Source organism: Oncorhynchus gorbuscha, linkage group LG10 (genome assembly GCF_021184085.1).
Source record: "Oncorhynchus gorbuscha isolate QuinsamMale2020 ecotype Even-year linkage group LG10, OgorEven_v1.0, whole genome shotgun sequence".
NCBI lineage: Eukaryota > Metazoa > Chordata > Actinopteri > Salmoniformes > Salmonidae > Oncorhynchus > Oncorhynchus gorbuscha.
The window spans coordinates 88124476-88150608 of record NC_060182.1 but is presented as its reverse complement, the minus strand read 5'-3'; the positions used below and the strand labels follow the sequence as shown (position 1 = coordinate 88150608).

At 43.1% G+C, this 26133-nt stretch overlaps 1 protein-coding gene across 1 annotated transcript in view; it reads left to right on the top strand.

Moving 5' to 3' along the window:
• Positions 1 to 26133, top strand: part of LOC124046971 (ribosomal protein S6 kinase alpha-5-like) — a 57277-nt gene that overhangs the window by 11738 nt on the left and 19406 nt on the right. Inside the window, exons 2-8 of the mRNA XM_046367720.1 lie at positions 18515 to 18586; positions 18823 to 19041; positions 20240 to 20355; positions 23028 to 23129; positions 24650 to 24733; positions 25028 to 25131; positions 25736 to 25886. Of these exons, the coding sequence (XP_046223676.1) occupies positions 18515 to 18586; positions 18823 to 19041; positions 20240 to 20355; positions 23028 to 23129; positions 24650 to 24733; positions 25028 to 25131; positions 25736 to 25886 (848 nt within the window). The remainder of the gene's footprint in view (positions 1 to 18514; positions 18587 to 18822; positions 19042 to 20239; positions 20356 to 23027; positions 23130 to 24649; positions 24734 to 25027; positions 25132 to 25735; positions 25887 to 26133) is intronic.

Genomic DNA, 26133 nt, shown 5'->3' with positions numbered 1-26133 from the left:
TACAACCATTAAGATTCATTGTCAGATTCAACAGAAGATCTATTTGTTTCTTGGGACCTAGAACAAGTATCTCTGTTTTGTCCGAGTTTAAAAGTAGAAAGTTTGCAGCCATCCACTTCCTTATGTCTGAAACACAGACTTCTAGCGAGGGCAATTTTGGGGCTTCACCATGTTTCATTGAAATGTACAGCTGTGTGTCATCCGCATAGCAGTGAAAGTTAACATTATGTTTTCGAATGACATCCCCAAGAGGTAAAATATATAGTGAAAATAATAGTGGTCTTAAACGGAACCTTGAGGAACACCGAAATTTACAGTTGATTTGTCAGAGGACAAACCATTCACAGAGACAAACTGATATCTTTCCGACAGATAAGATCTAAACCAGGCCAGAACTTGTCCGTGTAGATCAATTTGGGTTTCCAATCTCTCCAAAAGAATGTGGTGATCGATAGTATCAAAAGTAGCACTAAGGTCTAGGAGAACGAGGACAGATGCAGAGCCTCGGTCTGATGCCATTAAAAGGTAATTTACCAACTTCACAAGTGCAGTCTCAGTGCTATGATGGGGTCTACAACCAGACTGAAGCATTTCGTATACATTGTTTGTCTTCAGGAAGGCAGTGAGTTGATGCGCAACAGCCTTTTCTAAAAATGTTGAGAGGAATGGAAGATTTGAAATAAGGCCGATAGTTTTTTATATTTTCTGGGTCAAGGTTTGGCTTTTTCAAGAGAAGCTTTATTACTGCCACTTTTAGTGAGTTTGGTACACATCAGGTGGATAGAGAGCCGTTTAGCAGCTCTTTCAGTAGTTTAGTTGGAATAGGGTCCAGTATGCAGCTTGAAGGTTTAGAGGCCATGATTATTTTCATCATTGTGTCAAGAGATATAGTACTAAAACATTTGAGTGTCTCTCTTGATTCTAGGTCCTGGTAGAGTTGTGCAGACTCAGGACAACTGAACTTTGAAGGAATAATTGCTTCCTAATAATCATGATCTTTTCCTCAAAGAAGTTCATTAATTTATTACTGCTGAAGTGAAAGCCATCCTCTCTTGGGGAATGCTGCTTTTTAGTTAGCTTTGCGACAGAATAAAAATACATTTCGGATTGTTCTTATTTTCCTCAATTAAGTTGGAAAAATAGGATGGTCGAGCAGCAGTGAGGGATCTTCGATACTGCACGGTACTGTGTTTCCAAGCTAGTCGGAAGACTTCCATTTTGGTGTGGCGCCATTTCCGTTCCAATTTTCTGGAAGCTTGCTTCAGAGCTCGGGTATTTTCTGTATACCAGAGAGCTAGTTTCTTATGAGAAATGTTTTTAGTTTTTAGGGGTGCAACTGCATCTAGGGTATTGCGCAAGGTTAAATTGAGTTCCTCAGCTAGGTGGTTAACTGATTTTTGTCCTCTGACGTCCTTTGGTAGGCAGAGGGAGTCTGGAAGGGCATCAAGGAATCTTTGTGTTGTCTGTGAATTTATTTCCCGACTTTTGATGCTCCTTGGTTGGGGTCTGAGCAGATTATTTGTTGCAATTGCAAACATAATAAAATGGTGGTCCGATAGTCCAGGATTATGAGGAAAAACATTAAGATCCACAACATTTATTCCATGGGACAAAACTAGGTCCAGAGTATGACATACATTTACATTTACATTTAAGTCATTTAGCAGACGCTCTTATCCAGAGCGACTTACAAATTGGTGCATTCACCTTATGACATCCAGTGGGACAGTCAGTGCATCTAAAACTTAGGGGGGTGGGGTGAGAGGGATTACTTAACCTATCCTAGGTATTCCTTAAAGAGGTGGGGTTTCAGGTGTCTCCGGAAGGTGGTGATTGACTCCGCTGTCCTGGCGTCGTGAGGGAGTTTGTTCCACCATTGGGGGCCAGGGCAGCGAACAGTTTTGACTGGGCTGGACTGTAAGTGGTAGGGAGGCGAGCAGGCCAGAGGTGGATGAACGCTGCCCTTGTTTGGGTGTAGGGCCTGATCAGAGCCTGGAGGTACTGAGGTGCCGTTCCCCTCACAGCTCCGTAGGCAAGCACCATGGTCTTGTAGCGGATGCGAAACTGGAAGCCAGTGGAGAGAACGGAGGAGCGGGGTGACGTGAGAGAACTTGGGAAGGTTGAACACCAGACGGGCTGCGGCGTTCTGGATGAGTTGAAGGGTTTAATGGCACAGGCAGGGAGCCCAGCCAACAGCGAGTTGCAGTAATCCAGACGGGAGATGACAAGTGCCTGGATTAGGACCTGCGCCGCTTCCTGTGTGAGGCAGGGTCGTACTCTGCGGATGTTGTAGAGCATGAACCTACAGGAACGGGCCAATGTTAGTTGAGAACGACAGGGTGTTGTCCAGGATCACGCCAAGGTTCTTGGCGCTCTGGGAGGAGGACACAATGGAGTTGTCGACCGTGATGGCGAGATCATGGAACGGGCAGTCCTTCCCGGGAGGAAGAGCAGCTCCGTCTTGCCGAGGTTCAGCTTGAGGTGGTGATCCGTCATCCACACTGATATGTCTGCCAGACATGCAGAGATGCGATTCGCCACCTGGTCATCAGAAGGGGGAAAGGAGAAGATTAATTGTGTGTCGTCTGCATAGCAATGATAAGAGAGACCATGTGAGGTTATGACAGAGCCAAGTGACTTGGTGTATAGCGAGAATAGGAGAGGGCCAAGAACAGAGCCCTGGGGACACCAGTGGTGAGAGCGCGTGGTGAGGAGACAGATTCTCGCCACGCCACCTGGTGTCAGGTAGGACAACAAGCGTGGGCCGCGCCGGAGATGCCCAACTCGGAGAGGGTGGAGAGGAGGATCTGATGGTTCACAGTATCGAAGGCAGCCGATAGATCTAGAAGGATGAGAGCAGAGGAGAGAGAGTTAGCTTTAGCAGTGCGGAGCGCCTCCGTGATACAGAGGAGAGCAGTCTCAGTTGAATGACTAGTCTTGAAACCTGACTGATTTGGATCAAGAAGGTCATTCAGAGAGAGATAGCGGGAGAGCTGGCCAAGGACGGCACGTTCAAGAGTTTTGGAGAGAAAAGAAAGAAGGGATACTGGTCTGTAATTGTTGACATCGGAGGGATCGAGTGTAGGTTTTTTCAGAAGGGTGCAACTCTCGCTCTCTTGAAGACGGAAGGGACGTAGCCAACGGTGAGGGATGAGTTGATGAGCGAAGGTAAGGGAGAAGGTCTCCGGAAATGGTCTGGAGAAGAGAGGAGGGGATAGGGTCAAGCGGGCAGGTTGTTGGGCGGCCGGCCGTCACAAGACGCGAGATTTCATCTGGAGAGAGAGGGGGAGAAAGAGGTCAGAGCATAGGGCAGTGTGAGCAGAACCAGCGGTGTCGTTTGGCAAACGAGGATCGGATGTCGTCGACCTTCTTTTCAAAATGGTTGAGAAGTCATCTGAGCAAGGAGGGGAGGGCAGTGATTCAGGAGCAGGAGAAGGTGGCAAAGAGCTTCCTAGGGTTAGATTTGGAATTTAGCGTGGTAGAAAGTGGCAAGCAGAGACAGAGGAGGAAAATGTAGAGATGGGTCCGCATCCATTTCCGCTTTTCCCGGAAGCTCGCAATGAGTCATGAGCCACGGAAGGAGTGGAGGATAGGGGACATAGAGAGTCTGCAGAGAGGGAGGAGAGGAGGGGGGGCGGAGGATTCAGGAGGGAGGAGAAGGTGGCAAAATTCAGGGTTAGATAGGTGGATTTAGCGTGGCTTTAGCAGCAGAGACAGAGGAGGAAAATGTAGAGGTTTGAAGCGGGAGGGGAGGACCGAGCCGGCCTGGAGGATAGACGGAGGGAAGAGATGATAGGATGGAAGGGAGAGAGTAGCGGGGGAGAGAGAGCGAAGGTTGGGACGGCGCGATACCATCCGAGTAGGGGCAGTGTGGGAGGTGTTGGATGAGAGCGAGAGGGAAAAGGATACAAGGCAGTGGTCGGAGACTTGGAGGGGAGTTGCAGTGAGGTTAGTGGAAGAACAGCATCTAGTAAAGATGAGGTCGAGCGTATTGCCTGCCTTGTGAGTAGGGGGGGAAGGTGAGAGGGTGAGGTCAAAAGAGGAGAGGAGTGGAAAGAAGTGACAGTGAGTAGGTCCAGAGACATGTTGGACAAAACCCACTGAGTCGATGATGGCTCCGAAAGCCTTTTGGAGTAGGTCTGTGGACTTTTCCATGTGAATATTAAAGTCACCAAAAATTAGAATATTATCCGCTATGACTACAAGGTCCGATAGGAATTCAGGGAACTCAATGAGGAGCGCTGTATGTGGTCCTTCTGTAGCTCAGTTGGTAGAGCATGGCGCTTGTAACGCCAGGGTAGTGGGTTCGATTCCCGGGACCACCCATACGTAGAATGTATGCACACATGACTGTAAGTCGCTTTGGATAAAAGCGTCTGCTAAATGGCATATATTATTATTATTATTATAGTATATGGCCCAGGAGGCCTGTAAATAGTAGCTATAAAAAGTGATTGAGTAGGCTGCATAGATTTCATGACTAGAAGCTCAAAAGACGAAAACATAATTTTTATTTTGTAAATTGAAATTTGCTATCGTAAATGTTAGCAACACCTCCGCCTTTGCGGGATGCCCGGGGGATATGGTCACTCGTGTAACCAGGAGGTGAGGCTTCATTTAACGCAGTAAATTAATCAGGCTTAAGCCATGTTTCAGTCAGGCCAATCACATCAAGATTATGATCAGTGTTTTAGTTCATTGACTATAACTGCCTTTGAAGTAAGGGATCTAACATTAAGTAGCCCTATTTTGAGATGTGAGGTATCACGATCTCTTTCAATAATGGCAGGAATGGAGGAGGTCTTTATCCTAGTCAGATTGCTAAGGTGAACACCGCCATGTTTAGTTTTGCCCAACCTAGGTCGAGGCACAGACACTGTCTCAATGGGGATAGCTGAGCTGACTACACTGACTGTGCTGGTGGCAGACTACTAAGCTGGCAGGCTGGCTAACAGCCTGTTGCCTGGCTTGCATGCACCCTATTTCATTGTGGAGCTAGAGGAGTTAGAGCCTTGTCTATGTTGGTAGATAAGATGAGAGCACCCCTGCAGCTAGGATGGAGTCCATCACTCCTCAGCAGGCCAGGCTTGGTCCTGTTTGTGGGTGAGTCCCAGAAAGAGGGCCAACTATCTACAAATTCTATCTTTTGGGAGGGGCAGAAAACAGTTTTCAACCAGCGATTGAGTTATGAGACTGCTGTAGAGCTCATCACTCCCCCTAACTGGGAGGGGGCCAGAGACAATTACTTGATGCCGACACCTCTTTCTAGCTTATTTACACGCAGAAGCTATGTTGCGCTTGGTGACCTCTGACTGTTTCATCCTAACATCGTTGGTGCCGACGTGGATAACAATATCTCTATACTCTCTACACTCGCCAGTTTTAGCTTTAGCCAGCACCATCTTCAGATTAGCCTTAACGTCGGTAGCCCTGCCCCCTGGTAAACAGTGTATGATCGCTGGATGATTAGTTTTAAGTCTACTGCGGGTAATGGAGTCGCCAATGACTAGGGTTTTCAATTTGTCAGAGCTAATGGTGGGAAGCTTCGGCGTCTCAGACCCCGTAACGGGAGGAGTAGAGACAAGAGAAGGCTCGGCCTCAGACTCCGACTCGCTGCTTAATGGGGAAAACCGGTTGAAACTTTGTCGGCTGAATGAGCGACACCGTTTGAGCATTCCTACAGCATTTCCCTTCAGAAGCTATGAGAAAGTTGTCCAGCTGGGGGGACCGTGCAACAATTGTTTTGTTTCATTATTTTGAGACATTTTCTTTGGCCAAATGAAGTTCCAAATGTAATGTTTGCCGCAATATAATATAATTACCGCTAGGTCTATCTGGCTACTTTCACTCAAACCATGAAAAGGAAGAACCAAAGATGCAAAACGTAATTTAATGCTGCAATATAATAACCTGTTCACATTTCCCTATAAATAATGACTTGACTTACTTTTTGATATTTCCCTAATAAAGTTACAATTTTGTGTATGTTTGATATTGTATGGCTATTAGTAGGCTTACAAGTAGATAGCTCTATGAAGGCATTGTGCAATGGTGCGCCAACTGACTCCAACAGGTGTAAAAGAATGGTTTTACGCCAGGGCTATTCAACTGTAGTCCTGGGTTATTGAACTATAGCCCCTGCAATATTGTGAATAAAGAGTTACCTGTAACAGAAGCTAATGGGGATATATAGTACATACAAATATTCTTACTTGGGGCCAGATGTAAAAAAATATATATATAAAAATAAAAAAGGTTAAATACAAGGGGGCATTTTCCACATGCGATTATTCTTCGGAAGAACTGTATAAATAAAAAAGCAATGCACACACACCAATAACACTTTTCTTAAAATGTAAATGTTGCTAAAAGTAATTAGGAGAGGGCGCTCAACCAATGTGAGTTGAGGTGCAACCCCAAAAATGTGATGATCATTGAAAAGTGAAAACCTCAACGCTCACTTTTTATTTATTTAAACAAATATTAAAAGCTTCTTAAAAGTAATTTTAAAATCATCTGAAATCTGAGCATCTCAATAAATAATACAAAGATATGTCAAGTCAGGTAATGCCAAATTCCAGTCTGAAGGAAGTATGCATTTAATTTCCCTCAGTCATTAGTTGCATTTATTTTGTCACAATCCTTTCTAAAAAAAGTCCTTGTGAGCATCAGAGAGGAAAATGGAGAGAGTTGTAGCTTTCAGGAATGGGGTCATATTTTGTAGCTTAAACCGTTCAAACACGAGCTAAATTCGTATGAAGAAAAAATAATCAACGTAGGTGCTAAAAACACGTTGGAAACCATACTAAAGACAACCACAATAGTGGATTCTGTCCGGGATATGTTTGCAGGTCTTTTGTTAATGTTCAGAATTAATCAAATGGCCAGTCTACCTTAATAAACGGGCCGGATCCGGCTCGCGTGCCGGCAGTTGAATGGCCCTAGTTTAGGCCTACCGGAGTTACTCCTTTAATCTAACAATATAATGCTTATCTTTATTTAAAAAAAATCTTATTGAAAATGTTTAAATTAGTCTCCTTCTGTATGCCCATATCTGTAGGGCAGTAGTAGCTTCTTTGATAAAGAAATGGGAACATGGTTCCGGCATATCTCTGTTTCCCTTGGTCTCTCCAGGGCTAAGCCTAAGCTTCTCTTCCTTTTTATATATATTTTTTATTGAATGTTTTTATTGAATGTTTAAATCATACAATATACTTGCAGTGAAGCCGCTCAACAACTACATCACGTTAGTCATCTAACGGACTCCCATCCAGAGCGACACACAGAAGCTACCAGGATCAACGCCCCACTCAAGGGCACGTTGACAGATCCCCCTACAAGGGCAAAAAACGGGGACCTGAACCAGGGATCCATCAGCCACCGGCCCAAGCTCCCAACCGCCAGCCCTCTAAGATCCCCCCCACAGTTCCCCATGAGCTGACCCTCAAACATCCGAGCCACCCCTCGGAAAAAAATGAATAATAGTAATAATTTAAAAATATATATTCCACCCCCAAGAGCCCCCCCCACCCCCATGCACCAACAAAATGAACACAAAGAGAGAGAAAAAAGAGAAGACAAATGAAAACAGAAAACAACAATGCAAAAAACAACAAAGACATCAAGGACAACAAAAATCATAACAGCAAGGCCAAATTAATATGTTTGAGTGCATGTATGGCACTATTTACCTGTGGGCGTGTCCGTGTATGTGCACGTGTGCATTTGAATGAGAGTTTGTGTGTATATGCATGTGTACTAGAGATTATGATTTTTCAACGCCGATACCGATTATTGGAGGACCAAAACAGCCAATACCGATTAATCTGCCATTTTTATTTATTTATTTGTAATAATGACAATTACAACAATACTGAATGAACACTTATTTTAACTTAATATAATAATACATCAATAAAAATCAATTTAGCTTCCAATAAATAATGAAACATGATCAATTTGGTTTAAATAATGCAACAACAAAAAAAGCGTTGGAGAAGTAAAAGTGCAATATGTGCCATGCTCAGAACATGAGAACATATGAAAGTTGGTGGTTCCTTTTAACATGAGACTTAAATATTCCAAAGTAAGAGGTTTTAGGTTGTAGTTAATAAAGTATTTATAGGACTATTTCTCTCTACTATTTGTATTTCATTAACCTTTGACTATTGGATGTTCTTATAGGCACTTTAGTATTGCCAGTGTAACAGTATAGCTTCCGTCCCTCTCCTCGCCCCTACCTGGGCTTGAACCAGGAACACATCGACAACAGCCAGACTCGAAGCTGCATTACCTATTGCTCCACAAAAAGCCGCGGCCCTTGCAGAGCAAGGGGAATAATTACTCCAAGTCTCAGAGCGGGTGACGTTTGAAATGCTATTAGCGCACACCCAGCTAACTAGCTAGCCATTTCACATGGTTACACCAGCCATTAAGCTGATAGACTTGAAGTAATAAACAGCGCTGTGCTTACGAAGAGCTGCTGGAAAAATTCACGAAAGTGCTGTTTGAATGAATGCTTACGAGCCTGCTGCTCTATCAAATCATAGACTTAATTATAACATAATAACACACAGAATTACGAGCCTCAGGTCATTTAATATGGTAGAATCCGGAAACTATCATTTCAAAAACAAAACGTTTATTATTTCAGTGAAATACGGAACCGTTCGGTATTTTATCTAACGGGTGGCATCCATTTACATTTAAGACATTTACATTTAAGTCATTTAGCAGACGCTCTTATCCAGAGCGACTTACAAATTGGTGCATTCACCTTATGACATCCAGTGGAACAGTCACTTTACAATAGTGCATCTAAAACTTAAGGGGGGGGGTGAGAGGGATTACTTATCCTATCCTAGGTATTCCTTAAAGAGGTGGGGTTTCAGGTGTCTCCGGAAGGTGGTGATTGACTCCGCTGTCCTGGCGTCGTGAGGGAGTTTGTTCCACCATTGGGGGGCCAGGGCAGCGAACAGTTTTGACTGGGCTGAGTGGGAGCTGTACTTCCTCAGTGGTAGGGAGGCGAGCAGGCCAGAGGTGGATGAACGCAGTGCCCTTGTTTGGGTGTAGGGCCTGATCAGAGCCTGGAGGTACTGAGGTGCCGTTCCCCTCACAGCTCCGTAGGCAAGCACCATGGTCTTGTAGCGGATGCGAGCTTCAACTGGAAGCCAGTGGAGAGAACGGAGGAGCGGGGTGACGTGAGAGAACTTGGGAAGGTTGAACACCAGACGGGCTGCGGCGTTCTGGATGAGTTGAAGGGGTTTAATGGCACAGGCAGGGAGCCCAGCCAACAGCGAGTTGCAGTAATCCAGACGGGAGATGACAAGTGCCTGGATTAGGACCTGCGCCGCTTCCTGTGTGAGGCAGGGTCGTACTCTGTGGATGTTGTAGAGCATGAACCTACAGGAACGGGCCACCGCCTTGATGTTGGTTGAGAACGACAGGGTGTTGTCCAGGATCACGCCAAGGTTCTTGGCGCTCTGGGAGGAGGACACAGTGGAGTTGTCAACCGTGATGGCGAGATCATGGAACGGGCAGTCCTTCCCCGGGAGGAAGAGCAGCTCCGTCTTGCCGAGGTTCAGCTTGAGGTGGTGATCGGTCATCCACACTGATATGTCTGCCAGACATGCAGAGATGCGATTCGCCACCTGGTCATCAGAAGGGGGAAAGGAGAAGATTAATTGTGTGTCGTCTGCATAGCAATGATAAGAGAGACCATGTGAGGTTATGACAGAGCCAAGTGACTTGGTGTATAGCGAGAATAGGAGAGGGCCAAGAACAGAGCCCTGGGGGACACCAGTGGTGAGAGCGCGTGGTGAGGAGACAGATTCTCGCCACGCCACCTGGTAGGAGCGACCTGTCAGGTAGGACGCAATCCAAGCGTGGGCCGCGCCGGAGATGCCCAACTCGGAGAGGGTGGAGAGGAGGATCTGATGGTTCACAGTATCGAAGGCAGCCGATAGATCTAGAAGGATGAGAGCAGAGGAGAGAGAGTTAGCTTTAGCAGTGCGGAGCGCCTCCGTGATACAGAGGAGAGCAGTCTCAGTTGAATGACTAGTCTTGAAACCTGACTGATTTGGATCAAGAAGGTCATTCAGAGAGAGATAGCGGGAGAGCTGGCCAAGGACGGCACGTTCAAGAGTTTTGGAGAGAAAAGAAAGAAGGGATACTGGTCTGTAATTGTTGACATCGGAGGGATCGAGTGTAGGTTTTTTCAGAAGGGGTGCAACTCTCGCTCTCTTGAAGACGGAAGGGACGTAGCCAGCGGTCAGGAATGAGTTGATGAGCATCCCTAAGTCTAAATATTCTTGTTACATTGCACAACCTTCAATGTTATGTTATAATTACGTAAAATTCTGGCAAATTAGTTCGCAGAGAGCCAGGCTACCCAAACTGTTGCATATACCCTGACTCTGCGTGCAATGAACGCAAGAGAAATGACACAATTTCACCTGGTTAATATTGCCTGCCAACCTGGTTTTCTTTTAGCTAAATATGCAGATTTAAAAATATATACTTCTGTGTATTGATTTTAAGAAAGGCGTTGGTGTTTATGGTTAGGTACAGTCGTCCAACGATTGTGCTTTTTTTCGCAAATGTGCTTTTGTTAAATCATCCCCCAGCGTTGCATCGAATATATGCAACCCAGGACACGCTAGATAAACGAGTAATATCATCAACCATGTGTAGTTATAACTAGTGATTATGATTGATTGATTGTTTTTTATAAGGTAATTTTAATGCTACCTGGCAACTTACCTTGTCTTCTACTGCATTTGCGTAACAGGCAGGCTCCTTGTGGAGTGCAATGAGAGGCAGGTGGTTAGAGCGTTGGACTAGTTAACTGTACGGTTGCAGGATTGGATCCCCCCGAGCTGACAAGGTGAAAATCTGTCGTTCTGCCCCTGAACAAGGCAGCTCGGTGCTGTCTGTCTACAGCTCCACTTTCAGCCAGGAGAGATTTACATGCATATTATTAATATTAGCTCTCGGTGTACATCCAAGGGCCAGCCGTGCTGACCTGTTCTGAGCCAATTGCAATTTTCCTAAGTCCTTTTTTGTGGCACCTGACCACACGACTGAACAGTAGTCAAGGTGCGACAAAACTAAGGCCTGTAGGACCTGCCTTGTTGATAGTGTTGTTAATTTCTTAGAGCTGAAATCCCGTTAACTGGATCGATATGACAACAGTCAGTGAAGGTGCAGGGCGCCAAATTCAAAACATCAAAAATCTCATAATTAAAATTCCTCAAACATACATGTATTTTATACATTTTTAAATGTTATCTTGTTGTTAATCACACAAAGTGTCAGATTTAGGTCACCACCAAACGACAATAAACACAGTCATTTTTTCCAGCCAAAGATGGCAGTCACAAAAAGCACAAATAGAGATACAATTAATCACTAACCTTTGATGATCTTCATCAGATGACACTCATAGGACTTCATGTTACACAATACATGTATGTTTTGTTTGATAAAGTTCATATTTATAAAAACATGAGTTTACATTGGCGCATTACATTCACTAGTTCCAAAAACATCCAGTGGTTTTGCATAGCCACATCATTCAACAGAAATACTCATCATAAATGTAGATGATAACAAGTTATACACATGGAATTATAGATATACCTCTCCTTAATGCAACCGCTGTGTCTTATTTCAAAAAACCTTTACGTAATAAGCAAACCATGCAATAATCTGAGACGACGCTCAGAAAAATAGTCACAATAGCCGCCATGTTGGCGTGAACATAAACAAGAAATTACATGATAAATATTCCCTTACCTTTGATGATCTTCATCAGAAAGCACTCCAGGAATCCCAGGTCCACAATAAATGTTTGTTTTGTTCGATAGTGTCCGTTATTTATGTCCAAATACCTCCTTTTGTTAGCGCGTTTGGTAGACATCAAATACGCTCATTCTAGTCAGCGTTACATCAGACAATAACTTAAAAAAGTTATATTACAGGTTGAAGAAACATATCAAACTAAGTACAGAATCAATCATTAGGATGTTTTTAACATATAGCTTCAATAAAGTTCCAACCGGAGTATTCCTTTGTGTCTTGATGAGTAATGGAACGCAAGTGGATACCATGAGGAATGCGCATGATCAGAAAATGGCTGACTGCCAGTCACCTGATAGATTCTGCTCTCATTCAGTCCCACAACACAGAAGTCTCATTCAAATTTCTATTGACGGTTGACATCTAGTGGAAGCCCTAGGAAGTGCAACATCATTAATATCTCAAGGGGATTTCAATGGGAACTGTGGTGAATACATACCAAGCTCAGATTTCTCACTTCCTGTTTTGATTTCTCCTCAGGATTTTGCCTGCCATATGAGTTCTGTTATACTCACAGACATCATTCAAACAGTTTTGGAAACGTTAGTGTTTTCTATCCAATATGAATACTAATATGCATATATTAGCAACTGAGACTGAGGAGCAGGCTGTTTACTTTGGGAAACTTATTCATCCAAGCTACTCAATACTGCCCCCCAGCCATAAGAAGTTAAGAAGGCAGAGCAATGCTTCATTATAAACAGACTTCTACCCATCTTAGCTACTACTGCGTCAATATGTTTTGACCATGACAATTTACAATCTAGTGTTACTCCAAGCAGTTTAGTCATCTCAACTTGCTCAATTTCCACATGATTTAGTTGAGGTTTAGTGAGTATTTTGTTCCAAATACAATGCTTTTAGTTTTAGAAATATTTAAGGCTAACTTATTCCTTGCCACCCACTCTGAAACTAACTGCACCTCTTTGTTGAGTGTTGCAGTCATTTCATTCGCTGTAGTAGCTGACGTGTATAGTGTTGAGTCATCCGCATATATAGAAGCTCTGGCTTTACACAGTCAGTGGTATGTCGTTAGTAAAAAAATTAAAATTCAAGGGGCCTAAACAGCTACCCTGTGGAATTCCTGATTTATATTTGATTACATTTGATAGGCTTCCATTAAAGAACACCCTCTGTGTTCTGTTAGACAATTAACTCTTTATCCACATTATTGCAGGGGGTGTAAAGCCATAACACATGTTTTTTCCAGCAGCAGACTATGATCACTAATGTCAAAAGCGCCACTGAAGTCTAAGTCTAGCCCCCACAATAATTTTATCATACATTTCTCTCAGCCAATCATCAGTCATTTATGTAAGTGCTGTGCTTGTTGAGTGTCCTTCCCTATAAGCATGCTGAAATTCTGTTGTAAATTTGTTTACTGTAAAATAGCATTGTATCTGGTCTCAAACAATTTTTCCCCAGAAGTTTACTAAGGGTTGGTAACAGGCTGACTGGTTGGCTATTTGAGCTAGTAAAGGGTGTTTTGCTATTCTTGGGTAGCGGAATGACTTTAGCTTCCCTCCAGGCCTGAGGGCACACACTCTCTAGTAGGCTTAAATTGAAGATGTGGCAAATAGGAGTGGCAATATCGTCTGCTATTATCGTCAGTAATTTTCCATCTAGCTTGTCAGACCCTGGTGGCTTGTCATTGTTGGTAGAGAACATTTTTTTCACCTCTTCCACACTGACTTTACAGAATTCAGAAGTACAATTCTTGTCTTTCATAATTTGGTCCGATATACTTGGATGTGTAGTGTCAGCGTTTGTTGCTGGAATGTCATCCCTAAGTTTGCTTATCTTGCCAATGAAAAGGCGCCGTGTTGTCTTTTTGCCCCCAAAATGTAATTTAAGGTGCCCAAAGCTTTTTACTATCATTCTTTATATAATTTATTTTTGTTTGATAGTGTAGTTTCTTTACTCTTTATTTAGTTTAGTCACATGATTACTTAATTTGCAGTATGTTTGCGAATGAGTTTTGCTGCCAGACTTAATTGTCATACCATTTGCCTCATCCCTCTCAACCATGCAATTTTTCAATTCCTCGTCTATCCAAGGGGATTTGAGTTTTTACAGTAATTTTCTTAATGGTGCGTGCTTAATAGTAACTGGAATAAGTGGTTTCATAAATGCGTCAATTGCAGTGTCTGGTTGCGCCTCATTACACACCACAGACCAGCAAATATTCTAAACATCATCAACATATGAATCACTACAAAACTTATTGTGTGACTTCTTATACACTACGTTAGGCCCAGCCTTTGAATCTTTAGTTTTCCTAGATATTGCGATCACTACATCCTATGGAATTGGATACTGCTTTAAGGCAAATATCTGCAGCGTTAGTAAAAATGCATGTTGATGATTTAATTCCCGTGCTGTTTGTAACTAACCAAGTAGGTTGACTGACAACCTGATCCAGGTTGCAGGCACTGGTTACAGTTAGATTTTTTTTTTCCTGAGTGGGCAGCTTGATGATAGCCAGTCAGTATTTAAATAACCCATAAAATATAGTTTTCTGTTGATATCACATATATTATCAAGCATTTCACACATATTATCCAGATACTGATTGTTAGCACTTGGTGGTCTATAGCAGCTTCCCATAAGAATGGGCTTTAGGTGAGGCAAATTAACCTGTAGCCGTATTACTTCAACAGTATTTAACATTAAATAGTCTCTAAGCTTTACAGGAATGTGGTTCTGAATATAGACAACAACATTGCCTCTGTTGGCATTTCTGTCTTTTTGGTAGATGTTATAACCATGTATTGCTGCCACTGTACCATCAAAGGTATTATCTAAGTGAGTTTCAGAGATAGTCAGAATATGAATGTTATCTGTTAAAAGTAAGTTATTGACTTCATAGGCCTTCTTTCTTAGGCTACATATGTTAATAAGTGGTATTTGTAGCACTGGTTGCAGAATCTTGTCAATTTTTATAAGTTTTCTATTGAAATTAATTGTGGAATGCTCATTTATATATTTTGTGATATGAGTATCAAGTATGTCTACTTCACCGTCAGCCCATTTTATTGGTAAACTGCAGGGTAATGTAAAATGTTGATTTTTTAAAATTTATTTAAAGATCCAATATGTCATATTGTACACTTCTTTAGGTTTAGGTTTAGGTTTTAGTCCAGAGACTCCAGACACGTTATCTAGGTCTTCAATGAGACATTGCAGGGATCTAGCTTGCGGACTTAATATAAAACTTGAGTCAACGGCACACCTTTGTTTTGAAGCCTTTGATTTCTAATCCTCTAATGTTGTTGTGATTTGATCTGATTTTAATAACTAGCATTTTGATGGTCATAACGAATAGATATGGTGACAGGGGACACCCTTGTTTAACTCCTCTTGACAGTAGTCAAGACGACTAGCTTGTTTATGTCTCATCCATGTATATCTCACTAGGTTGTTTTTTTTTGTGTCCAAATATCCGCTATTTCTAATGTCCATAATATTTGTGATTTCCTTAACTTCTCTAGGGTAGAGGGCAGTATTTGGAATTTTGGATGAAAAGCATGCCCAAACTAAACTGCCTTCTACTCAGGCCCAGAAGATAGGATATGCATATAATTAGTAGATTTGGATAGAAAACACTCTAAAGTTTCCAAAACGGTTAAAATAATGTCTGTGAGTATGACATAACTGATTAGGCAGGCAGAAACCTGAGAAAAATCCATTCAGGAAGTAGGATTTATTTTTTGTGTGTAGTTTTCTATTCAATGCCATTACAGTATCCATTGACTTTGGACTCAAATTGCAGTTCCTATGCATTCCACTAGATGTCAACAGTCTAAAGAAATTGTTTCAGGCTTGTATTCTGAAAAATGAGGGAGTAAGACCACTCTGAATGAGTGGACACTGCCGTGTCACAGAGCTTTTTCATGCATGCGACAAGAGAGTGCCTTTCTTATTTACCTTTTATATTGACAAAGTTACTGTCTGTATTATAGATAATTTAGGCTAAAAACAACATGAGGATTGAATATAAACATCGTTTGACATGTTTCGTTGAACTTTACGGATACAATTAGGATTTTTTGTTTGCATGTTGTGACTGCGTTTGAGCCTGTGGATTACTGAAGAAAACGCACAAACAAAATTGAGGTTTTCGGATATAAAGAGAGACTTTATTGAACAAAAGGAACATTTATTTAATAAATTAATGTCTTCCGAGTGCAAACATATAAATATCATCAAAGGTAAGGGATTAATTTGATCTCTATTTCTGACTTGTGTAACTCTTCTACTTGCCTGGTTACTGTTTGTAATAATTTGTCTGCTGGGCTATGTCCTCAAATAAGGTATGCTTTCGCTGTAAAGCATGTTTGAAATCTGACACCGTAGTTGGATTCTCAAGAATTTAATCTTTAAACCTATGTTTAATTAGTTGTATCTTTTCTGAATTTTTATAATGAGTATTTCTGTATTTGAATTTGGCGCTCTGCAATCTCACTGGATGTTGGCCAGGTGGGAAGCGAGTGTCCCACATACCCTAGAGAAGTTAATAAGGGAACGGTGATGATGGTTTGTAGAGTGATTTCCTTTATGGTCCATTGAGGTACTTAACACTGTGTTATAATCTCCCACCATAATGATTTGATCATTTGTTTCCTGTAAATTAAATAAATTGGTATAAATATTTTCGAAGAGTATGGATCATCCTGATTTGGACCATATAGGTTAATGAGCCAAATCTCATTTTCGTCCACTTTCATATTCAAAAAGATCCACCTTCCTTGCGAATCATTCTTGACAATTATTTTTGTTAATTAATATCAACACACCTTTTTGAGTTCCTTTGTCCATGACAGAAAATTATTTTACCACCCCATTCCTTTTCCCACGTAACTTCATCTAAGGATGTGGATTGAGTTTCCTGGAAACAGTATATGTTGTATTCCTTTTCTTTTAGCCACTGTTAGGTTCTAATTTTCAGAGTAAAAACACACCGGACACTATGAAAGCTTAACCAGGTTTATTCTTCCCAGAGGATCAATACAGCAGCATTTAGACAAAAACATTTTCACACAAGCCCTGATATTTAACCCTTTCTCCGAGGCTGAGTCTCCTCTTACACGTCTGAACAGCCAATGCATCTCTGTTGCTAGACAGAACCTTAGTGATATCTATTCTTCCTCACTTCATCTGACCTGACCTCTACACCAAAGTGCTCACTCCACCCCAACTCAAGGTTGTCATGGTGATTGGTAGCAGACTGTGTCTCTTCCCTCCAGTAGGATCCCAGATGGCTAACAATAACATATCCTGACATAATGTAAATGTTATACATTACCCTCTCTTCCTCAGTGACATGAATAGGTATATGTCATATTCTCAGAACCCAACACCACGTAAAGACTGATCTGTTTTTATAATCTGCTAAAGCGTTACAATTAAAACTGCCTATACTTATTTCACCCCTTACCATAACTAGATACTGTTCTCAGTATAAATTGACCATAATTATTGCTTGTTAAGTTACTGCCATCAGAGGTCTTATGACGGTCAACATTTGAGATTTTAAATGTCTGATATGTAGAATTCAAGAAACAGGTTCTAGCAATATTTGTTTTATTCCCTTGTCTGTTAGCCTGTGAGCCAATGTCACAGATGTTAGAAAACTGGGTCAAGATATTATGTGTGTAGTAAATCTGAGTAGGTTGATGTGTGTGTGTGATATTGGATGTGATTTAGTGAGTGTGTATGATGTCTGGATAAGAGTAAGACTATAATGTCTGATGTCCAAGTAAATAATAATCCAACCAATTTGCATGGTTGAGTTTTTTCCTTTTTATAATTATTTTTAAATGTGAGTATCATACAGTGGATGCCTAGGCCTATACAGTAGGTCTATATGCATGCAATACCTTGATGCATTTGCACTTAAATCTCTAACAGCTGAACCGTGAGGTGGACAATTATTTGTTTTAGGAAAGTTAAAACAATATACTATAAAGTTTTGAATATGCTACACATATGTGCTATTTGATATAGCCTAGGCAGTAAGGACCGATAACTGTGAATCATTTGGCCAATACCACTCGTTTATTGATGGCGCTGGTAGCACCCAGTCAGAGGTTTCTTTCTCTCTTTCTACTCTCGGATCTGAACGGGGCGCTCGGATCTGAACCGGCAAGGGTCTGTTTTTCCACGAGCCTTTTCGGAATGGGTCTGACTCCTCAGGTCCATTCGGAACAGTCTCTATTTATATATATATATATATCATGTATATTTTTTTAAGTTATGTATATTGGGTTGGGTGGAAAGCCATGGATCCATTTCAGAACAGTTCCAACTTTTGGACCCGTGAAGACCTCTATTTCAGACCTTAATGTCAATCCCTAATAGGCATACTTGTTATGCCCTCCCTCTTGTCACGGGGCCCTCTTTCTCATATATCAGCCTAGGCCAGGCTTACATACTGCTTTCAGAGTTGTGTTTACTGACATAACCCACGTTAACATGATATTTGCAAAACAACTCAATAATGCAGAGTCCTAGTTTCTTTGGGATGAACATTATTTATATATTTTTTTTTAGAACAAGGCCTATTTTATAGGCCTGCAGCTGTGTGTTTTTGTAAGAATTTGTGATACTTTCTTGTTTGTAAGCTAAAGATCTCACCATCTTTGTCATCCCACAGCCAACCTGACCGGCCACGTAGAGAGGGTGGGAATTGAGAACTTTGAGCTGCTAAAGGTGCTAGGAACTGGAGGTCAGTGACAGTTCTGAAACTCAATCCAATGATGGGATTGTCATAGATTTTAAAAAAGGTACATTCATTTTATCTCTCCCGGGGGCGATGGGTTGGTGGTTTTGTACATTTGAGACCATTCCATTGGTCCTTCTGAAGTACAAACGTCTCCCATCTGGTCCTCCAGTTGAGCTAAAACAACTGCACTGAAAGCTTTTGGCTGCTGAGTTTTTATGTTTTTCTTGCTTCTATGTCAGCCTATGGCAAGGTGTTCCTGGTGCGTAAAGTGAGCGGTCATGATGCAGGTCAACTATACGCCATGAAGGTGTTGAAGAAGGCCACAATCGTACAGAAGGCCAAGACAGCAGAACACACACGCACAGAGAGACAGGTTCTGGAGCACATCAGACAGTCACCGTTCCTTGTCACCCTCCACTATGCCTTCCAGACAGACACCAAGCTGCACCTCATACTAGGTCTGGATCTCTCTCTCTACATTTCTTTCGGTCTCTGTCTCTCTCTCTGTCCATTTCTCCTCTTCATGCCTTCTCTTCTATTTCTCTCTCTTTTTACAGAAAGTTGTTATTTTTCAATGAAGACATGAATATGAAATAGGCTACATGAGTAAGAATATCAAGTAGAAGAAAGTAAGATTGTTAAGATAAATTGAGTTTCTTTCAGTTTGGCTGGCGGCTAGCCTTAGGCGGCTAGCCTTAGGCGGCTAGCTCGAGGCGAGGTGGCTAGGCCAAGGCGTGCAGCGGTCTAAGGCACTGCATCTCAATGCTTGAGGCGTCACCTCAGATCCGGGTTCGATCCCAGGCAGTGTCACAGCCGGGCCATGACCGGCAGACCCATGAGGGGACACACAATTGGCCCAGCGTCGTTCGGGTTAGGGGAGGGTAACTACCAATTTGATATCGCAAAATTAGAGAGTAAAGGGGGTAAAAAAATGTACATATATACATACAGTTGAAGTTGGAAGTTTACATACACATAGGTGGGTGTGATTAAAACTTGTTTTTAAACTGCTCCACAAATGTCTTGTTAACAAACTATAGTTTTGGCAAGTAGTAGTTTTGTGTCATACTTTGTGCATAACACAAGTCATTTTTCCAACAATTGTTTACAGACAGATTATTTCACTTTTAATTCACTGTATCACAATTCCAGTGGGTCAGATGTTTACATACACTAAGTTGACTGTGCCTTTAAACAGCTTGGACAATTCCAGATGTAAACTATGTAAACTTCTGACCCACTGGAATTGTGATACAGGGAAATCTGTCTGTAAACATTTGTTGAAAAAATTACTTTTGTCATGCACAAAGTAGATGTCCTAACTGACTTGCCAAAACTATAGTTTGTTAACAATCACAGACGAAGGGGCTTACACTTTGGCTACTAACTTTGAATTGCCTCAATCATTTTTGTGTTTGCTTAAACAACCGCAAAAACCCTTACCTAAGTCCAAAACAATCAAACATCACAAAATGCCGTCATAATATACGCACAAACTCCTCTGAACTGTTTTGGCTGGGAAGCATGTAAACGCCTTTACAGTGAATTGGACTGACCCATTGGACTTTGGATTTATACCTGCTATGTTGAAATAAAATATCCAGCCAGGCAAGACATCCAGGATTGTTCATAGCTGTTTCTTTATTATTATGACAGATTATGTGAACGGTGGGGAGCTCTTCACACACCTGGTACAGAGGGTTCGGTTCAAAGAGCAGGAGGTATCTCTGTATAGTGGAGAAATAGTCCTGGCGCTGGAGCACCTACACACGGTGAGTGTCTGTAGATGTCGTCTTCTTTCCGTTTTGGCATTCCTGAGGTACAATAGTTTTGGAGCTTTAGCCTATATGCAATTGCAGTAAATGGTGCAGTTTTCTAGAAATCATTAATCATCGTGTCTAATCACAATTGCTATACATAAAGGGGCCCGTTTCCCGGAAACAGATTAAGCATAGTCCTGGACTAAGAATTTATTTCAATGGAGTGTCTCCATGCAGTTTAGTCCAGGACTAGGACTATGTTTAAACCGGCCCTAAAATACTTTTTGGATCGATCTCTGGCTGTTTCTTCTACATTGTTGTCACAGTCAAGCCTTGTAAATTGGCTGACTCTTTTCCAGCTGGGGATAGTCTACAGAGCCTTGTAATTGGCTGACTGTTTCCCAGCTGGGGATAGTCCTGAAGCCAGTCCTCCAGTACCCCCAACGCCAGTCTTCCAGTACCCCAAACGCCAGTCTTCCGGTACCCCCATCTCCAGTCCTCCAGTACCCCCAACTCCAGTACCCCCAACTCCAGTACCCCCAACTCCAGTACCCCCAACTCCAGTACCCCCAACTCCAGTACCCCCAACTCCAGTACCCCCATTTCCAGTCCTCCAGTACCCCCAACTCCAGTCCTCCAGTACCCCCAACTCCAGTCCTCCAGTACCCCCAACGCCAGTCTTTCAGTACCCCAAACGCCAGTCTTTCAGTACCCCAAACGCCAGTCTTCTGGTACCCCCATCTCCAGTCTTCTGGTACCCCCAACTCCAGTACCCCCAACTCCAGTCCTCCAGTACCCCCAACTCTAGTCCTCCAGTACCCCCATTTCCAGTCCTCCGGAGAGGGGGTTACTGGAGATGGCGGAACCGGAGGACTGGAGATGGGGGGTACCGGAGGACTGGAGATGGGGGTGGTACCGGAGGACTGGAGATGGGGGGGGGGTACCGGAGGACTGGAGATAGGGGGTATCGGAGGACTGCAGATGGAGGACTGGAGATAGGGGGTATCGGAGGACTGGAGATGGAGGACTGGAGATAGGGGGTATCGGAGGACTGGAGATGGGGACTGGAGATAGGGGGTACCAGAGGACTGGAGGTGGGGGGTACCGGAGGACTGGAGACGGGGGGGGTACCGGAGGACTGGAGATGTGGGGGGGTACCGGAGGACTGGCGTTGGGGGTACCGGAGGACTGGAGGTGGGGGGGTACCGGAGGACTGAAGGTGGGGGGTACCGGAGGACTGGAGACGGGGGGTACCGGAGGACTGGAGATGGGGGGGTACCGGAGGACTGGCGTTGGGTGGTACCGGAGGACTGGAGGTGGGAAACACTGGTCTACAGAGACATGGACCTAATTTAGAACTGTTGCGTAATACTTATTAGATTTATAATCCTGACTCACGTCAGACAGGCATGGTTCCCGTTTATACATCAGACCTGTTGTAAAACTGTGCACGTGTGTGAACAAGCATTATAACTCCGTCTGAAAAACGCCCATCATTCACCTTTTATGGTGACAATAATAGTTTGGAACTGTTGGAATTAGGCCAACACAGTATATCTGAAGGAAATATTAATGGCGAACCTGATCAAATGTCTTTGGATGTGTTGACAAAACGTATTCTTTTACATTTTACAGTTTCTGCAACACAAAAATAATTGCAAATTGTTGTGGATCTGTCAACCAATTGTTTGAATTCAATAATGTTTTGCATTTACTTTCTCCTGAACCTAAATATGCTGCACCGCCCGAGAATTCTGAAACATTGTCTACTCTGAAAAAGATTTAGACTACAGGAGGCCTACTTACAGTGGTAACCTACACACTTTATTTCACCAGTTAATTTCTACTGCATGTTATAAAGCGTGCTCCATTTCAGATGCATGGAGCAAAAGCGTGTCAATATAATAGCCTATTTAAAAGGCCCAATTAGAGATGGTCACTTGTTTTATGGCTACTTCGGGAATATTATCTTATCATGGCCAGAAAAGGGGCAATGGTTATAATATCTGTATTATATTTATAAATTAAATATTGTCTAGGCTACTGGAGAAATTTGACATTACAGTATTCATACGTAGTCTACAAACATCAATGGAAAAGGTGAACAGTCTGTTCTACCTTTAAACTGTGTATCGGATCGGATCGCATAGAGCAAAATACTTGAAATACTGGCATCTTATCTGTTTACTATTGTGAAGTGAGTCCAATTAAATAGGCTATTTTGCGTGTATAAAACCATCGCAGTCAGAAAAGGTGAGGAATTTATTCTGCAATGATCATGGAAGTGACATTAATCATCGGATATAGATTTCTAATTATTTTAGAATGCAGAGATAGAATAAATAGATTTTCTCACTAACAGCCAACGATGGAGTCTTGTTATTATATTTAGCTACCTGTTTTTTAGTTTTTGTGAATAAGTCATCATGTGTTCCCCATTTCCACAAGGCTACAAAACTACTAGGCTACTTTTTGCCTTCTTGCAATGCAGTACTTCAACCACTATAAACTGTGTGTACACATGTTCTAAAGTTTCCGGAAGGATAAGCACAAAAAGTCCAGTTTTTATAAATGCCAACTTTTGCGTGAAAAAGTGCATATGTTTTGGGGCATGATTTTGTGCCTATGCAACTTTTTTATAAATGAAGCCCTTGAAGTCTTGTAATTGTCTGAATGTTTTCCAGCTGGGTATAGTCTACAGAGACCTGAAGCTGGAGAACATCCTCATGGACTCCAGCGGACACATAGTGCTCACGGACTTTGGCCTCAGCAAAGAGTTTGATGAGGTATGTATTACAGATGTATGGAGCAAGAGGCCTACCCGGTACATCCATATGATCATTATCACACAGAGGAGTCTTGTACTTTAAAATGGTTAGGTTACTTGTTGTGTTATGGTCCATTCGCGCTGGTGACGCATCCCACGCAGTCAATGGAGGAGTGTGTGCTGTTGTGTGTTTTTAGGCCGTGTGTGATGTGCAACCTGACGTGACTACTCTCCAGGTGCCCTACCCTGCCACCCTCCAGGTCCCCCTACCCTGCCACCCTCCAGGTCCCCTACCCTGCCACCCTCCAGGTCCCCTACCCTGCCACCCTCCAGGTCCCCCTACCCTGCCACCCTCCAGGTCCCCCTACCCTGCCACCCTCCAGGTCCCCCTACCCTGCCACCCTCCAGGTCCCCTACCCTGCCACCCTCCAGGTCCCCTACCCTGCCACCCTCCAGGTCCCCTACCCTGCCACCCTCCAGGTCCCCTAACCTGCCACCCTCCAGGTCCCCTACCCTGCCACCCTCCAGGTCCCCTACCCTGCCACCCTCCAGGTGCCCTGCCCTGCCACCCTCCAGGTCCCCTGCCCTGCCACCCTCCAAGTCCCCTACCCTGCCACCCTCCAGATCCCCCTACCCTGCCACCCTCCAGATCCTGCCACCCTCCAGATCCCCCTACCCTGCCACCCTCCAGATCCCCCTACCCTGCCACCCTCCAGATCCCCCTACCCTGCCACCCTCCAGATCCCCCTACCCTGCCACCCTCCAGATCCCCCTACCCTGCCACCCTCCAGATCCCCCTACCCTGCCACCCTCCAGATCCCCCTACCCTGCTACCCTCCAGGTCGTTACATCGCGTATACACATTGTCTGATCGTTACGTCGCGTATACACATTGTCTGATCGTTACGTTGTTTATACACATTGTCTGATCGGTACGTTGTGTATACACATGGTCTGATCCTTACGTTGTGTATACACATTCTCTGATCTTTACGTTGTTTATACACATTCTCTGATCGTTACGTTGTGTATACACATTGTCTGATCGTTACGTCGCGTATACACATTGTCTGATCGTTACGTTGTGTATACACATTGTCTGATCGTTACGTTGTTTATACACATTGTCTGATCGTTACGTTGTTTATACACATTCTCTGATCGTTACGTTGTTTATACACATTGTCTGATCGTTACGTTGTGTATACACATTGTCTGATCGTTACGTTGTTTATACACATTGTCTGATCGTTACGTTGCGTATACACATTCTCTGATCGTTACGTTGTGTATACACATCGTCTGATCGTTATGAGAGCCATGTTCTGTGATCTATTCAGTGGCGCTTGATAGGTTCTTCTCCACAACAATGATGTCTGTTCTACCCTGAACTGATGAAATGTGTCCTAGTCTCAAGCTTCCTTCCGGTCGATTCCAGTGTGTTTCAACATGTCAGGGATGAGAACGACAAATAAGGAGAGGGGGGACAAATCTAATCTGGGTTATTTCTCTTTGTTTTGTCCCTTTGTTGCTGTCCAGTTGGAGAGGACTTACTCTGTCTGTGGCACCATTGAGTACATGGCCCCAGAGATCGCAGAGGGAGGAGAGGCTGGCCATGACATGGTAATTTATCATTTAAAACCCACCCCCCCGAGGTCTTGTTATGTTGTACTGTACTTGACCCAAATGCACAATGGTACACAGACAGATATGTGTAGCTCACTAATAACTGGGTGTAGTCTACTGCACACCTGTGAAGGCTGCCTCTGGTGTCTGGGGTGCTGTTCCAGACTGCCTACAGTGCATCATTTGTACAACCCGTCTGCAATGTAGGCAGTCTGGAACGTATGTAGCCCTGTATCATATTCTGTCATAATAATAATACACTTTATTCATCCACATGTACCTGTGTTCCAGGCTGTAGACTGGTGGAGCCTTGGAGTATTAATGTATGAACTTTTGACGGGTGGATCACCATTCACTGTCGATGGAGACCAGAACTCTCATACAGATATCGCCAAGTAAGTATTCATTATTTCAGGGGCCCACATGTTAGGAGATAGATCTGGGGGGAATACTGCATCAGCAATGGCTATTAGGGAGGCTAATAAACTGAACTCGACATCCATTCGATTTCCCGATACGCTGGAAAACAAAACAATCTTTCACTTGTCTTCTTTACCAAGTGAGAAGTACTTGGTGTGTGTGTGTGTATATATAATCAGTTTGGTCTGATCAAACAAATAGACACATTTCCAAGTTCTCCAAAAAAAAGAGGACAAAACTGTATAGAACGGTAGCTGTGTTGTTCTCCTTTTCTCTCTTTCTGGATTGTCTCAACCACTTGGAAATACTGTAAATTCTTTCATTCATTCTTTCATGTGTTTCCTCTGGAATTAAATACTCATCCTGTTGATGTACTGTATGTCAGTGAGGGGTATTCAAATCCGTGCTGCTGGTTTTCTGCTTTACATGGTGTCCCAGGTCTAAATCAGTCCCTGATTCCAGGGGATGAAGGAAAATCAGCATTGGAACTGCCTTCAGAAGGTCCAGATTTGAATTGGCTTGATGTATGTATTATTATAATATAAATCCTGTCCAACCTGGACTTCTGTCACCCCTCAGGAGGATCTCGAAGAAGGACCCTCCGTTCCCCAAAGACATGAGCCCTCTGGCCAAAGACCTCATCCAGCGCCTCCTCATCAAAGACCCAAAGAAGAGACTGGGCTCTGGGCCTGACGGAGCTGACAACGTTAAGAAACATCCATTCTACCAGGTACCAGAGCCATTTCCTTAGCCTGATCTCAGATCTGTTTGTGCTGCTTATCCAACTCCTATGGACATTGTCATTGCTAAGGACCATATGAGTTAGCTATACAGCACAAACAGATCTGGGACAGAGCTAGTATCTCCTCTAGCACATTGAGAACATCTTGTCCAGATACATTGTAGGTCGATTGGTACATACCATACAGTATATTTGCATTTGTTGATAAAATGGTGCTTGAAGGAGAAATGGTTTC